Genomic DNA, 17,285 nt, shown 5'->3' with positions numbered 1-17,285 from the left:
CCAGAGCTGTCAATCACGTGCAAGGTCGCCAGCGCTGGCAATCACTCGCAGGGCCGTCAGCACTGCTCCAGAGCTGGCAATCACTCGCCAGCGCTGTCGTGACTTGCCGAGCACTTTTTCCCAACCTGCACTCTCCAATGCGCACACGACTCTATCTTTTAGGCCCAGATTTGCTGGGCCCTCTTGATTGTCTTTAGGGTTGATGAAAGGCAGTCTATAAAAAGGGTTTTACGGTTCTTGATCATAATCAATCTTCTGCCTCCGGCACATCAATCTTTTGCCTCCGACACATCAATCTTCAGCCTCCGGCATCAAAAACAGTTTAGGGTTTTTTCTAGTTTTTGAGTTCCTTGAGTTTTACGAGATTCTGTTCTAGTTAGCTTTCAATTTCCATTTATTAGCTTTAATTCTCCGTGTCGAAGTTGTAATCAGTGACATTAATTCCATTCTCGCGACGTTATTGGTATTTCTTATTTACGTTAACTTCTTTGAATGTGCATGAATTATGTTGCGCTTTCAATTTGCAATTTCATTTATGTCAAATTAGATTAGAAGTTTTTATTTACAGCTATTTAAACTGTTAGCGTAGTAGCTTTTAATTCCTAGTAGCCTTAGTTTATCTTTTAATTCTGCCTAGGGTTTAATAGTTTATTTTCTAAGTTTAGTTTTAAGTTGAGATTTCAATTCCAATCATTAGTTTAAGTATAATAATCAAACCTTAAAATTTACTGCTTTCGCTGTGATACAATTAGGAGCCCTGTTGAATCTTCCTTGAGAGACGACTTGGGTTAGCTTACATACTACAATAGATCTCGTACGATTGCGAGTCAATCTAGAATAGTGTGTAGGTTGAGTCAAATTTTGGCTCCGTTGCCGGGGAAGGTTTTAGGCGTTTTAATTGTCACTTTGTTTTCTGTGTTTATTTGCTTTGTTTTTTTTTTCTTTTTCTTGTTTCTGTCACTCTCTCCCTCCGGTGCGTTTGATCCGTGTGTTAAGTGTTGTGTATGCAGGGACGCCGTAGTCTGAAAAGAAAACTAGTGTCTCATTTGGACAACACTAACACGGGTATTTTCAGAAAGAATTGCAGCAAGGAATTATTTTCTGAAGGAAAGGAGCGCGACAGAGCAGACGCGGGATTTGAGTCGAATTCTGAAGGAAATGAGCGCGACAGAGCAGACGTTGGATCTGAGTCTGACTCTGAGGGAAAGGAGCGTGACAGAACAGACGCTTTCTACTCTGACACCAGTCTGGAGGATACAGCGAGCTCTGACTCTGACCGTTCAAAGCAGTCCTTAGAAAAAGAGGAAGAATTAAATAGATTATTATTATTATTATTATTATTATTATTATTATTATTATTATTATTATTATTATTATTATTATTATTATTATAAATTAAATAGATTATTATTATTATTATTATTATTATTATTATTATTATTATTATTATTATAAATTAAATAGATTATTATTATTATTATTATTATTATTATTATTATTATTATAAATTAAATAGATTATTATTATTATTATTATTATTATTATTATTATTATTATTATTATTATTATTATTATTATTATTATAAATTACACAATTGAATAGATTTTTTTTAAAAATCGTACCACGGTGGACTCGAACCCGAACCTCAAGTCTTAGAGATTAACCACATACCGATAGACCAATACACGTACACAAAACTAATTATCTTGCTATGCCTTTTTGTGGGACCAAGAGAAATCCATAAGGACCATAACCTCAAATTCTTTATATTTTCTTTAGGACAAATATCATATAACGTTCGGTCGCATGCATTTGTAATAAGATCATAAAGTTTAAAACTGTTGATAAATTTACACATAATATTTAAACATTTTTGCAACCGTATACGGTCGGTCGCATGCGTGTTATAAATGATTAATGTAATATCCACACAACACTAATTAAAGAGGTGATTGTTACGATGAAATGGAAAATGTGGTGACCATTTTTTCGTCCATTCTCATTCATATGATTGGTAAAAGGGAGAATCAGACTACTACATAACATGACATAAATAAATCTCGCAAAGAGACCTACTCATCACGTGCGGTGAGCTCGACAAATATATTATTCACCAGTTTAATTCTTTTTGTTTTTGAGTTGAACACACACGTACTTAACATATTTCACACGCCAAACTGATAAAGTCTAAACCTAATTTGAGTTGGCCACATTCGATATTGAATATGAGCCCCAAATAATTTTCTTTTGAATGCTATTTGTTCTTCTTGTAAAATAAAATATGGAAAGAAACCAACTCGATAAGTATATCAAGTTTATGGTAAAATAATAATATGTACAGGGTGTGTATCCATTGGAAAATGTAGATAGCTAGAATTTATAGCTCAAATTTCCAAAAGCCCACAAATTGTCGCCTTCTACAAAACTTGAAATTCTAAAGAGAAAAAAATAATAATTCTGGATTGATGCAAACGTCTGAGATATGGATAATGTTGTATAGTGTAGTAGTGTAGTGTACGTGTAAATGCGTATCTTTTGACTCTTAATTAATGGCATGCAATAAGTGAAATATGGGAAAATATATTGCATGGGAAGGAAATACGAGTTTACGTAGTATTGTTTTGTTTATGCTTTAGATTCTTGTGACGTGTTTAAGATAAATCTTACCATCGAACCAAATAATGGATAATGGATACACATATCACATTCGTTTCCTTCCATTTATACATTTTATTGTACCAATATATAAACCCCATTTCATCTTTCGCAATTTCATTTTCATACATTCATCACTACTCGAAGCTAAACTACTGCATCCAATTAATAACATATGATTTCCACAAAGACTACTAAGATAATGGTGGCCCTCCTCCTAGCGGCGTGCATGGCTGCCGCGGTAAGCTCCAGCGCCGGAACCTCGGCGATCTTCAATATTTGCGCTGTCACGAACTTCAAGGAGACCTGCCAAAAGAGCCTCGCCGGAGCCACCGGCACTCAACCTAAGGACCTTATAAAGACGGCGCTCGACGCGGCCGCCGTGGAGCTTCACAGCGCCGTAGAGAGCGCGGCCACCTATAGAACAGCATCGGCGGACGAGATGGCGCAGGGGGCGTTGATGGTGTGTGAAGAGATGCTCAACACCGCCATCGATGATCTGAGAAGGTCGTCCGACAAAGTAGACAAGATCGAAATGGGACGGCTGAGCTACAACATCGCCGCCGTGAGGAACTGGCTCAGCGCAGCCGTCACGCACAAGGAGAATTGCATTGATGAGCTCGAGACCACCGCAGGTACGTACCTAAAAATGAAAACTAATGTTATACATTATCAACGTTTCTAATTATAATGCACGGACATTTCAGTCATATATATATTACGTATGAAACAAGCCCTTATATATTATATGTTTTTACTTATATTAACGTATGTTATGTTTATGTACGTAGGCGAGATCGGTGAGAAGGTGAAGGGGATGCTGGAGACTTCGAGCGAGTTGTTGAGTAACGGTCTAGCAATGATCGCCAACACCGAACCAAAGCTACTCGGGGAAGAAATTCCTCCTTCAGATGCGGATGAGGTGCCGTCACCGGCGGCTGTGGCTCAGAAACTGACGGTGGCTCAGGACGGCAGCGGGCAGTTCACGACCATCAACGACGCCCTCAAGAGCTTGCCCCAAATGAGCGACGCACCGGTTGTGGTTTTGGTGAAAGCCGGTGTTTACAAGGAGTATGTTGTGGTTCCCAAGGGCATGAACAACGTCGCTCTAATCGGAGATGGGCCGTTGGCCACCGTCATTTCCGGCAGCAGGAGTAACGCTACTGGTTATCGGACTTCTGACTCTGCAACTCTCAGTAAGTAACATCGCGTATTCAACCCTAATTTCGAAGAACCTAGCTAGGGTTATGTATAGCATAATTGTGTTGCTTCCTCTAACTTAATTGTGTCTAGTGAAGCCAAAAATTCTACCAAACTCATAACGAATAGTAACTTAATTCATTATTTTCTTAAACACATATATATAGTATGGCCGATGCTGATTATTGTATAATAGTTAATTTATACAAGTCAACATCTCATGTTAACTGCATATATTTAATAATTTGTTGTTTAGAATTACAACTCACACTTACATGCAATAGTAATGGTGGAGGTCATTGGTTCGAGTCCTCCGTCACCGTCATGCGGTCTACTTATATAATTTATCAATAAAAGAAAAAATCCTAATAATTAACCTAGCTAACATATGGATGGCCATATATTCCACTGCAGCCATCAGAGGAGAAGGGTTCTTGGCGAAGGACATCGGAATCGAGAACACCGCCCCGACGACCCAGGCCGTGGCGGTTCTAACCGCCGGCGACAAGGCCGTGTTCCACAACGTACACATCGACAGCCTCCAAGACAGCCTCTACGCCAACTCGTACCGCCAGTTCTACCGCGACTGCCGCATCAGCGGCACCATTGACTTCATCTTCGGCGACGCCATCGCTGTCCTTCAGAACTGCGAAATCGTGGTGCGCAAGCCCCTCCCCAAGCAGTACTGCACCATCACCGCCCAGGGCCGGACGGAGAAGACCGGCGACGGTGTCACCGTGATCCAAGGCGTAGGGCCGGCCCTGACATTCTGGGGGCCCTAGGCGAAAGGAAAAAAAAAGGCCCCCTGAAAAATGAAGCTTCATAATTTTATAGCAAACTTGAGATAGTTGCATATATAACTAACATTATTATAAAGTGCAATAAATCATAAATTAACGATCAAATAATTATAGAAATAAAGTAGATTTTTAATATTTTGGGAACAAAATTATCAATAACCTCTTCAAGAATACCCCATGTTTAAAGTATAAAAGTGCTAATACATTTAACCTTTTTTGAGATGTAGTAGAATGCAAATATATTGATTTTAATTTTAAAAAACTTCTTTCTACTAAAGTTACAATAACCAGTATAGTCTTTTTTTAGGGGACAATAACCACATTATAATCAACAATATTCTATATGCAATAAAAATATTAGAAAAATAATCTAAATTTTTTAATAAGATTAATATTAGTGGACTTGTATTTATTTTGGGGCCCCCTAAATTTAGGGGGCCCTAGGCCCTTGCCCCTTTGGCCCTATGCAAGGGCCGGCCCTGCCAAGGCGGCAACATCACGGCGGAGGAGGCCTTCCTGAATGCACAGCCGCCGGTGCAGGCGTATCTGGGGCGGCCGTGGAAGCAGTACTCGAGGACGATCATCATGCAGGCGGACATCGGGGGGTTCATCCAACCGCAGGGGTGGGCGCCGTGGAATGCGAGCAACTTCGCCCTCGACACGCTCTTCTACGGCGAGTGGGCCAACAAGGGAGCCGGGTCGGATCTCAGCAATCGGGTCAAGTGGAAAGGTATTCAGAATATGACGCTGGAGATTGCGGAGAGCTTCACTGCTGGGAAACTGTTTGTGGATGATGAGTGGGTCAAGAACACTGGGGTTCCCTATGTTGCTGGAATGCTGCCTACCGCTTAATTAAGTACATAGCTACACCTACTTATTAATTAATTAGTTATTCATTATTATTAGAGCTATTTAATTATATTTTGAACACCTTGACAATATTTTGTTAATATGTTAATGAAGATGGTGTTTTAATGTTACTTACATGTGGTTCATGGATGGGATCTCATATATTTTGGGTGTTCCACTATCAAATTCGTTATTTGAATAAGATTTAGTTTAATATTACTCCATCCGTCTCTCAAAAATTTACCCTAAAGAGAATGATACGCATTTTAATAAAAGTTTATAAAAATTATTTAATGATGAAATCGTATATAAAAATAATGTTTTAAGAGTTGTAATTGTAAATGTCATGGCGGAGTTATGTACAAAAATAGAAAAAAAGGGATTTGGAACAAATTTTTTGGGGACACCCAAAAAAAGAAATTGGGGCAAACTTTTTGGGGACAAAAGGAGTATAATATAATGGATATATAGTAATTAACATTTACGGAATTTAAATTTTTAAAAATTGTATAACCTACTTAATTATGAATTTCTCAGTCTTATATAATAATTAATTATTAACTAATAAAATTAAAATATAATGCTAAAAATTGATTATATACCCTAATTTGTATAATAAATTCTAGTTACTAAGTATAAAGTTAAACTAAAACACAGAAATTGAAAATTGAAAAAAAAAATTAAAAATTGAAATTGGTGCATAATGGAATATCAAAAAGTGGAAATACATGGATTTCAAGTGCTACATTTGCACATCTTAAAATTAAGTGTTTAGATACCTACTTAAATTTACAATTATTAGCTAGGGTTTATTAATTTTATATGTTGCGTGCATGAAATGCTGCCCAAATAATTATTAATTTAATCATCATAAAAACTTGATTGCAACTGGTTGCATGGAGCAATAGTATTGCACCCGACTCAGACCGACAGACCCTAACTCGCAATGGCTTGACCCGAATCCCTTGAAATTAAAAAAAAAAATGAAAAAAAAGAAATTAAAATCAGTAAACCCTAGCAGCCTCTATTTCCTTGCCCCCTCTCTCTCTCCCTGCTCTCGTCGTTTCTCCTTCTTTTCCAGCGAAGGCCACTGCCACTGCCACCATCGGCGTCTCCCTCTCTCACCTCTCGCCTCTCCAAGCTCACCATCCTCTCTATCTCTCTCCTTCACGCCCGACGCTCTCTCAATGTCTCCTCTGCTCTCCGCGCACAGTCGTCGGCAGCCGATCTCGCTGCTGCACTTCTTCATCCCGACTCACTGGCTGCAGTTTTCCATTGTCAGCCACGCTCAGAATTGAACGCTTTCTCGCACACCTTTTTCGGGTGAAGGACTCAAATTTTCTTTTCAATATCACATGCTTCGGATCCATAATTTTCCAGAATTCAAATATTCAAAGTGCCAATCGCAATGTGAAACTATGGTTTGAGTTCAATTATTCAAATATTCAAAGTGCCAACCTTAATCTGCAAGCTTTTAGCCATTTTTATCAGCAGATTGGAATCCAAAATGGGGATTGCAGCGGCGGCGATCAGAATCAATTAGGGAAGGAGAATTCGCAAGGATCGCGGCACTAGCTTTCCTCCATTCTCATTTGTTTAATTTAGATTGATTCACGACTATGATTGAATCATCGGAATGCAAGCTGCTTAAGATTTTCGATTTGTTTGAAATTAATACCATAGAGAAATGATGAAGCTGCGATCATTGATCTCATATCCATACCGCCTTCGTTTTGCTTCTTCTCTTTTCTGCTCAGCTCAATTCAATGCCCATGCAAACAGGTAATATTGTCTTCATTTTTCTAGGTTTTTTTAATGCTTTTTATTTTTTTGTGTGTGTGTTTTTTAACTTGCAGTGTACGTGGAGTAGAGTATGTATGTAGCAGGGTGGAATGAAGTTGGTTGTGATTTTAGTTTGTGGTATCCAATTTTGAGGTATGTTGTCAGATAATTAATGTTGGTTGTATTAATTAGTATAATGATAATGAGTTGCAGTGGGCTTGCTTGTTTGTTACAAGTTGGGAAAGTTTATTGTAATACAACATATGAGCTGCATCTCATTACACACACTAGTGCCGCACCTATGTTATGCACGGGTTATGAATCATAAATTTTTGCCAGATAAAATATTTAATATACTTTTGGTTCTGTAAAAAAAGTGGCGCAAATTTTAGTGAAAGTGGTTAAATATGTTAGGAGTTTAGAAAGACTCCCACTATAAAGGTAGTATTAATAATAATAATAATAATAATAATAATAATAATAATAATAATAATAATAATAATAATAATATATTGTGGGTGGAGAGAGTGCCTTATCATGTGGTAGAATAGGTCAATAAATTAAGGCCCAATTTGATAGCCTTGTTATAGCTGAATTGCTTCCTTTCATGGGCTAAAATTCCTGTTTGACAGTCAAATAAAATAATCTAGGAAGCCCATGTAAAACGCTTGGTCCGGGGCTAAATCACTGTTTCACCAAGGAAACACAACCGAGCCTCCCCCCGGGTTAGCTAAGCTAGAGTTCCAAGTTTAATTTTCTTTCACAAAATTGCCCCCAATTCATCCTCTCTCCCTGCCTCGTTTCTTCTTTCTCTTTCCCTTTGCCTATTGAAACCATAATGGCATGTTCAAAGCATTTTCAAGCAAATTTCTCGACACCCACCGTTTCCTCTTCCGCTTCCAACCTGCCGGACACCCGTCCCTCCTCCGCCGTAGCCTCACAGTCATGTCAGCTGCCGCCGTTAAGCGTGTGGGTACTCACAACGGAAGCTTCCACTACGACGAAGCCCTCGACTGCTTCATGAACCCCCTCACGAAGAAGTTCTCCGAAGCTGTCGCGACCACTCGACTTAATTGAGGATAACTAAGCCGGGAAACCGTGACGAAGGGACACAGTTATCGACGGCGATAGAAAGGGAGTTTCTGTCACGACCGGACTTAATTGAGGATAATTAAGCCAGGAAATCGTAACTAAGGACACAGTTATCGACGACGATAAAAAGGGGGTGAACAAATAGTAGAGGATCGAACTAAAATTTGTTTACAGAAGGGAAAATTTATAATACACCTGATGTTTAGTCACAAGACTCGAACAGACTTGTAGGTTCAGATAAATCTGGCTTAACTGAAAGAACATAAAACCTAAGAGTACGCAGCGGAATAACATAATCTGATTACATGTATGAAGACATGTATCCAAGAGTTCATTCATTTAACTTGTGACAAAAGCTCCGCTCTTCACTTCATTTCCATCAGCCACTGCTCAACCTGCACATTTAGAAATATATGCAGGGCTGAGTACAAAAAGCACTCAGTGGGCACGTATGCCTAAGTAAACGTATAAACATGCATCGTGAAACGATAAATTGTCATGCCAATATAAACAGTACAGCAAGGGAGTTTTCGTGAAATAGGCCCAAGCTTACTAAATTCATTTGTGATTCTTAAAGTTCGTCTGATCAGACTAAGTTCTCTTGTATTCTATCATATCTGGAACTGTGTGTCGGAGAGGTGGCCACCTCTCACGAACACTTGACCGGCCAACCCGCTAGATGACTCACGGTCATTGGTGTACACTAGTTAAGGCAGGATAGCTATCAACTGCTCAAGACCCGAATTCGATTACATCATTGGCAAAGCCAAAGCAGATAGATATCATACTAAAATTGAAACATTTTATGGCAAGACAACACTTGAAATAACTTTAATTCAAAGTTTTTGTAACGAAATAACTTGTTCAAACGGTAGCATTAAACTTGTTTGATAGATATATATAAAACTGAAATTAACAGTTAAATCATCTCATGCATTGATTCGTATAAGGGGCCTACGATACGCAGGGGATCTCCATATACGTATAGTAAAGTAATGCCTACCTGATAGCAATGCTTTGCTTCAGTTCAATAACTCCTTGACTAGCTCTTACTCTTGTGCTTAACCTAATGCGAGAACATAAGGTCAAATCTTAGCTCGATTATTCAAATATTCAAAGTGCCAACCTTAATCTGCAAGCTTTTAGCCATTTTTATCAGCAGATTGGAATCCAAAATGGTGATTGCAGCGGCGGCGATCAGAATCAAGGGAAGGAGAATTCGCAGGGATCGCGGCACTAGCTTTCCTCCATTCTCATTTGTTTAATTTAGATTGATTCACGACGATGATTGAATCATCGGAATGCAAGCTGCTTAAGATTTTCGATTTGTTTGAAATTAATACCATAGAGAAATGATGAAGCTGCGATCATTGATCTCATCGATACCGCCTTCGTTTTGCTTCTTCTCTTTTCTGCTCAGCTCAATTCAATGCCCATGCAAACAGGTAATGGGCCCACATTTTTTTTTGCTTTAATACTGTCTTCATTTTTCCGGGTTTTTTTAATGCTTTTTAAATGTGTTTGTGTGTGTGTTTTTTTTAACTTAGTGTACGTGGAGTAGAGTATGTGTAGCAGGGTTGAATGAAGTTGGTTGTGATTTTAGTTTTTGTGGTATCCAATTTTGAGGTATGTTGTCAGATAATTAATGTTGGTTGTATTAATTAGTACAATGATAATGAGTTGTATAGTGGGCTTGCTTGTTTGTTACAAGTTGGGAAAGTTTATTGTAATACAACATATGAGCTGCACCTCATTATACACGTATCTGCCCCAGTTTTTTGGATTCCACTTTTACTTTTCTTTTAATTACTTACAAATCAATATTTGTTCAATTAAAATGAATGCCTCTTTGTGAATTGCAATTTCTAGTTGAATTAATCTTGAAATATGGTGGGGAATTGTTAAATATTAATTAATCAAAATATATTAACAGTGTAATTTATTAAAAAAAAATAGTGTCATTAAGATATAATAAAAGTGTCATTTACTAATATGAAATAATATCATTTAGATAAATTTAAAGTGTTATTTAAATATAAATGTAGTATCATTTATTAATGCATATATTGTTATTTACTAAGAAAAATAGTGTCATTTACTATGGAAAATAGTACTTCATCTGTCCACGAAATGAGTACTCATATTTCCTTATTCGTCCGTGTACAAAATGAGTACACATTGTCTTTTTTGGCAAGTGTACCCCACAAAACTCTTTAATTAATACACTAAAAAAGGTGGGACCCTTATTCTATTAACACTACACTCAATATATTTCTTAAAACTCGTGCCGTACTCAGCTCATTTCGTGAATGGAGGGAGTATCATTTTTAGATTTATTTAAAGTATCGTTCACTAAGAAAAATAGTGTCGTTTACATGGGCGGAGCTAAGGGGTGGGCAGGAGGGGTTACTGGACCCCTCTGGGATTTTTAAAATGAGTAGAGTATTTTTGTAATTTTATAAATATATTTTATAGTCATTGTTGAGTTATTTTATATGAGTAGGGGGTGATTAACATGTAAGCTTTATAATTGAATCGACATTTTAATGATGTAAATACATAATTAATTAATACATGTCGTGCTTGAATCCTAGAGATACATTTTTTTTAATTTGATATTGAAAGCTAATTTGCAGTAATTAGGTGGTATGGACTGGCCCAAAGTATGGCGGTCGCGCAATCACCCCAGCGGCCGAGTAAAAATGGCTAATTAGGCATACCACCTAATTAATGGCCATACTTTAATGTTTTAATATTAGGGGCCAAAAATTGAATTAATGCTCTGTTTGCCCGATGATCGTTTCTTGTTAATTTATCATACAACGATTAATCCCTAACATGCATCTATGAATTTAATTGCTGCACGTTGGAGTTCAGAAATACCTGAAGAATTCAGAAGAATTCGTCAAATCGCAGCTGAACAGACCAGTCAGCTTCAAGCCTTCGTTTGAAGCCTCAAACGTCCTCAAATCGTATTCTGCCCAGAAATACGACTTCTTCGTCTTCGAGAGAGATTTCCGTGGCCGCCTGTTTCGCCTGAATCGGAGTTCTGTGGAGGAAGTTATGGCCGTTCTCCCGAATCTGCCAGAACTTGATTTCCTGTGAAAATTCTGACTCCAGCTCTGATCTTCTGAACTGTATCCCGCTCAGGTTTCACCGTTGGATGGACAACGTTCTATGAAAGTCCCAAGAGAGAATGCTCCACACAATTTCCTGCGCCCCACACAGCTCTCAAAACGCTAATTTTATCAGTGTGTATTTCCTGATAGCTGACAGCTGTATTTATAATAAAATAAATACGTAGGAGGCGCAGATTAGGTGTAGGAGGCGTGTTCTCTCTCTTCTTGGGCTAGGAGACTTTGGGCCAGTCCAGGGACCAGATACAAGGAATAAAGATGGGCCTCAAATAAATTAATTTATCTATGGTCAGCCCAGACCATAATTAATTTATAAATATCAGTTCATTCCACTAGAGAACTAATATTGACTTACCCCTTTATTGCCGGTGATGAGTCGGGGCTTGTATTTACACTTATTAAATCCTCGTATTTAAAATATCCGACATCCAATAATTAATTAGAACTCTGACAGCCTTAATTAATTAATCTCTTTGTAATCCTTAAGCAGTACCACTCAAAACTTATTATTGCGCCTGAATTTAATCAACCTGCAGGGTTTAGCGCAATAAACATTATTGAGCTCCTTAAGGGGATGTCATTATCCTATACGGATACGAGTACTAATACAGATAATCAAATATCATATATTAATCGCTATCACCCAAGATACAGAGTACTCAAGTTACTATATAACTCTCGCGCATAGTAAATCAAAGTGATAAACGAATCAACATATATATCTGAAATCTTATTAGTATTAAGATTATATAAGTTACCGAGATCTTGATTCTTCACTTAAGTCAGATAGCAGAATACATCTCACTGTGGTCCTATCAATACGTTATGACGTACCAGTATAGATAAGTAGTCAAGACAAACTACTTCCATCTATACCGCAGCCTAAACCGATGACTCGTCCTAAAGTCATCTCGGTTGTGATCATATTATATCTCTTAAGGTTAATCCAATTATATGGTCTTCTGTGATCTACAACACACTATATAATCTACTTGTATAGAGACAGAGAACATACATATGCAATCATGAACACAATCAGATAGGAGATTGGATAGTGAACTTAGGAAACATTGTATACAAGCATAAAACGTTCTTGCTTTCAGTATACAAATCCAACAGACTCAACAAAAGATGTCGTTCAGAGTCGTAGCATAAAGGTCTTAAGTTCAGGAAACAAAAGACAGATACTGGCTAGTTCTACTGTTCTGACCCATTTCTCGACGTCCGTGGGATCACCCAGACCATCGAACGTTGGAGGCTTTTCCTTACGAAACTTTTCCCAGCAGTACGCTCTGGTGCTACTTGAGGGATAGGCTGTTCAGGGATGAATCCCCTGCCGCGTCCGCGACCACGTCCTCATCCCTTACCGCGTCCTCTTGGCGCATCTTCCATTGTGATCTACGGATGATATCAACACAACAGTGAGACTCATTCCGCATGCATGCATACAAGTATACATACATAGATATACACAAGGTATATCGCTTCTATAGTATAACCCTGTGAAAGGCCTACTTTATGTGGAAACTTATCTATCTCAGTGGAAAACTCAAGTGAATCCTTAATCTCATTTCATTGCTTCTACGTTAAAACATATCTATGTTAAACGTCTCTATCTTACCAGTCCTTACTTAAATCGATCAAGCGGAGCTATCACGACTAACATTCCCAAGGTATTCTTGGGTGGCACTCAAACAGTTTGTAAGAGGACCCAGCATTCTGATCGTATAGGCATTGAACCTAAAACGATAACATAAACTTTCTCATTCGTTCATTCATTCATTTGTTTCCTTTGAAACCTTTAAAACACGTGGACAATAAATGTCCCATTCCTTAAAAAGTTTGCTTTTGCCGGAAAGATTCAAGGAATCTAACTCGACCGTTTATCATTACTTCGTTAAGGGCTCGGTAGTCCCAAACACGAAATAACATTCATTGAGTCGTTATGGGTTCGGGTAGTCCCAAACACGACACTATCGTTAAGGGTTCGGGTAGTCCCTAACACGATATTAACTTGGTTATATGAGTCGAAGACTCAAAATAACAATATGAAAGCGATTAGCAATTCATAACTTATAGCATATGGAAAAGCGATAAGCAATTCGCATAGCATCATTCATTGAAAGCGCGCACTTCTTGAAAACTCTCAAAATATTTAAATATCTTTGAAACTTTTTAAATCGTACCTTTCTTGCGGCAGTGTGACGGCGAGCTGAGGTTCAACAACTTTCATAGAAGTCTAGAGGCACTAATCTAGACTCAACATTAGAAGCTTTTGGTTATTATCAGAGACATGAAAGAAAACTTATGCTCTGATACCACTCTGTCACACCCCAATTCTTGAAACAATAACTATAATCGGGGTACGACTCATCATTTAAAATGAACAAGGGAAAAACCTAGTGAAATCCGAATAAAAGGGATAACAATCGGGCTTAGCCCCTTTGGATGAAGAAAGACAGGTATTCAAGTAATACAAATCAATCAACAAACATAATAACTTCAGGATCACAAGTTTAGTGTCATGCATCAGATAACAAACATTTATAGAATGTAATACTTGCGAAATTATAGTCTCGACTCAACAAAAGATGTCGTTCGTAGCATAAAGGTCTTAAGTTAAGGAAACAAAAGACAGATACTGGCTAGTTCTACAGCGAAAGTCAAAACACGGAGTTGAACCCTAGCCTCAGCTCGTCCCGTCAGCACCATCCATTAACCTAAAAAATATTTGAAGATATTTGGGCTAAGTACTAATGTACTTAGTGGGCTGCAACTTTAAAATATTTCATAATCTGAAGAACAGTTTATCCAATCATACTGACATGACTTAGAAGGTTTTTGAAGTGAAAGAACTTCTAAGCATGTTAAAACATTTCATTTTATATATGTATATATACTTAATTTGCACGCAGTTGTCACACTCATTTCTGTTACTCGCTATGATCCCGGACCTTTTAGCCACCGACGGATCCATTTATCCCATTTACTTGAACTGAGGGCGTAACCCAGACAAGTTTACTTTTGACCTCGGGACGCTACCCAAGCAGGCCCTTACTTTACATACTTCGGAACACATCCAGCAAGCATTCTTATAACGTCTCTTAGTTAGTGTCCGAATGGAGATCAAACCCACCGAGTCAGCTAACGGTGTACACAATTCTCAAATAACGTGTTAGGCTATAAGAGAACCTCAATTGATTCGTTGTGGCGAGCATTAAACAGAGCAGAGTGCACATAAACATTTTATTGGATAAACAGTTTATATTTTACGAACATTTAAGCTCATTAGCTCAATCATACATTTGAAAAATAAGCCCACCTGTTTAGGCAAAGCCTGTCGTTTAACTTATCTCTGAATCGGAATAGCAGTGCTAATCCTCCTGATGTTCAAGGCCTACAAGAAATCTATTCTCAATAGGTCTCCTTAAATCTAAACTCAAGTCATGGTAAAGTGCTTAACATTCTATGATTCACTTAGCCGGGTTTTCAAAATTTAATGAATAAATAAATGGAAACATTTTTCTTGAGTTAAGAACACCAACAATATTCTTACTCTTCTTTCTTGTGATTGGAGTTTTAAGATCCAATTAAATCATGATGCAATGCATGACTCATTTCATACTTAAGCATAATAGTCTACTTAAAAAGCACAAGTCCAAGATACATAAACAAAGGCAGCCCACTGCCGCCTCTGCCCCCCCTCTCCCCCCTTTCTCTGCTCTGCTGTTCAGCTCTGGCATTCAGCTCTGGCGGTCAGCTCTGTCATTCAGCTCTGGCATTCAGCTCTGGCGGTCAGCTCTGGCCTTCCAGCTCTGGCCTCCCAGCTCTGGGAAGCTCTGGCCTTCCAGCTCTGGCTTTCCCAGCTCTAGCTCCTTTCCCAGCTCTGGCATTCTCGCTACTCTGCTCAGCACTCATCTCCCTACTCATCTCTTCATCCCCAACCTCTGAACATACGCCGACTCTCTCTCTTTCTCAGCCTACCAGTACAGCTCTCGTCGATCACCTTCTTGGCAACGGCGAAGCGCCGTCACCTCCCTCTGTTTCCGACGACCGCAGCAAGCCACGGCCGCCACCCTCAACTCTCATCTACTCTCGACTGATCCACCCACAACCAACTCCACAAAATAAAACACGCACAAGGCACGACTCTAAAGCAACATAAATCAAGACTCTACCTTTTTCTTTCAAAAGTTATGCAGCTAAGATACATATAAACACACAAAAATATGAACATGAAAAAGTGTTTCCTAATCGAAAAGTGAAGTGAAGTAGCAGGGGAGTTAAAGGTGGAACCTTTAGAGGTTTGATCAAATACTGATGGTCGGCTGCTTGAAATCGTTGGGCTGCTGTTCTTGAAGCTCGGCGTGTTGGAAACGAGAGAGAAGTGAGTGAATGAGAGAGGAGATGATTTTCATGAAGCAGCGGAGGAGATAGATATTTGAAGAAGGGAAAAAAAGTGAGGCGGTGGAGTGGAGAAAATATCAAGGATTCAAAGTGGGTTGGGCTTGATGGAAGATGATGGGTTGAGCCCTCATTCTTTTCTTGAAAGCAATTAAAAGCTTAAGGCCTAAATAAAATTAAAGCCCACTCATAAAAAGCTTGAATGCTTAATTAAATAAATATGCAATGCATATAAATTTAATAACTAAAATTTACAAATGCTTTTGTAAATCATCTTTGTTGGAATTAAAATAAATTCTTTTTCTCAAACCGACGTGAATCATCTTAATTCTAAGTTCAAAATTATTCTAAACTTAGCTCGAGGAAACGGGGTATTACATACTCTAAATTAAAAGTATAATTTAAATATATATGTAGTATCATTTATTAATGCATGTATTGTTATTTATTAAGAAAAATGGTGTCATTTACTCAGAAAAATAGTGTCATTTAGATATATTAAAAGTGTCATTTACTAAAAAAAATGTCATTTAGATAGAGTAAAAGTGTTATTTAAATATAAATGGTGTCTTTTACTAAACAAAATAGTGTTATTTACGTACATATATTAAAAGTGTCATTTAAATACAAATATAATATCATTTACTAAGAAAAATAGTGTTATTTAGATATAATAAAAGTGTCATTTACTTAAAAAAAATACTATCATTTAGATATATTAAAAGTGTCATTTATTAAAAAAAATAGTGTCATTTAGATATAATAAAAGTGTTATTTAAAATTAAATATGGTATCATTTATTAATGCAAATAGTGTCTTTTACTAAAAAAATACTGTCATTTACATATATTAAAAGTGTCATTTAAATATTAATATAGTATCATTTATTAAAGCAGATAGTGTCATTTACTAAGAAAAATAGTGACATTTAATTAAAAAAAATGTCATTTTTAGATATATTAAAAGTGTCTTAGTAAGAATAATAGTGTCATTTGGATATATTAAAAGTGTCATTTGTAATGTAAATATAATATCATTATTAACGCAGATAGTGTCTTATATTAAAAAAAAAATAGTGTCATTTACATATAGTAAAAGTTTCATTTAAATAAAAATATAGTATCATTTATTCAGAAAAATAGTGTTATTTAGATATATTAAAAGAGAGGTTAACAAAGAAAATTGTGTCATTAGATATAGTAAAAGTGTTATTTAAATATAAATATAGTATCATTTATTGATGCGGATAGTGTCTTTTATTAAGAAAAATAGTGTCATTTACATATATTAAAAGTATCATTTAAATATAAATATAATATCATTTATTAATGCAGATAGTGTCATTTACTAAGAAAAATAGTGTCA

The 17,285-nt window shown here is 37.2% G+C and overlaps 1 protein-coding gene across 1 annotated transcript; it reads left to right on the top strand.

Annotated features, from left to right (window-relative positions):
- The first annotated feature begins 2,858 nt into the window (after positions 1-2,858).
- LOC131003178 (pectinesterase-like) lies at positions 2,859-5,508 on the top strand. The gene is made up of 4 exons (XM_057929660.1): positions 2,859-3,291; positions 3,448-3,852; positions 4,271-4,603; positions 5,144-5,508. The coding sequence occupies exons 1-4, from the start codon at positions 2,859-2,861 to the stop codon at positions 5,506-5,508; spliced, it is 1,536 nt and encodes a 511-aa protein (XP_057785643.1).
- Positions 5,509-17,285: the final 11,777 nt, after the last annotated feature.

The sequence above is a fragment of the Salvia miltiorrhiza genome, unplaced genomic scaffold, assembly GCF_028751815.1.
Source record: "Salvia miltiorrhiza cultivar Shanhuang (shh) unplaced genomic scaffold, IMPLAD_Smil_shh fragScaff_scaffold_8_1, whole genome shotgun sequence".
NCBI classification, from domain to species: domain Eukaryota; kingdom Viridiplantae; phylum Streptophyta; class Magnoliopsida; order Lamiales; family Lamiaceae; genus Salvia; species Salvia miltiorrhiza.
This window is presented reverse-complemented; position numbering and strand designations above follow the sequence as displayed.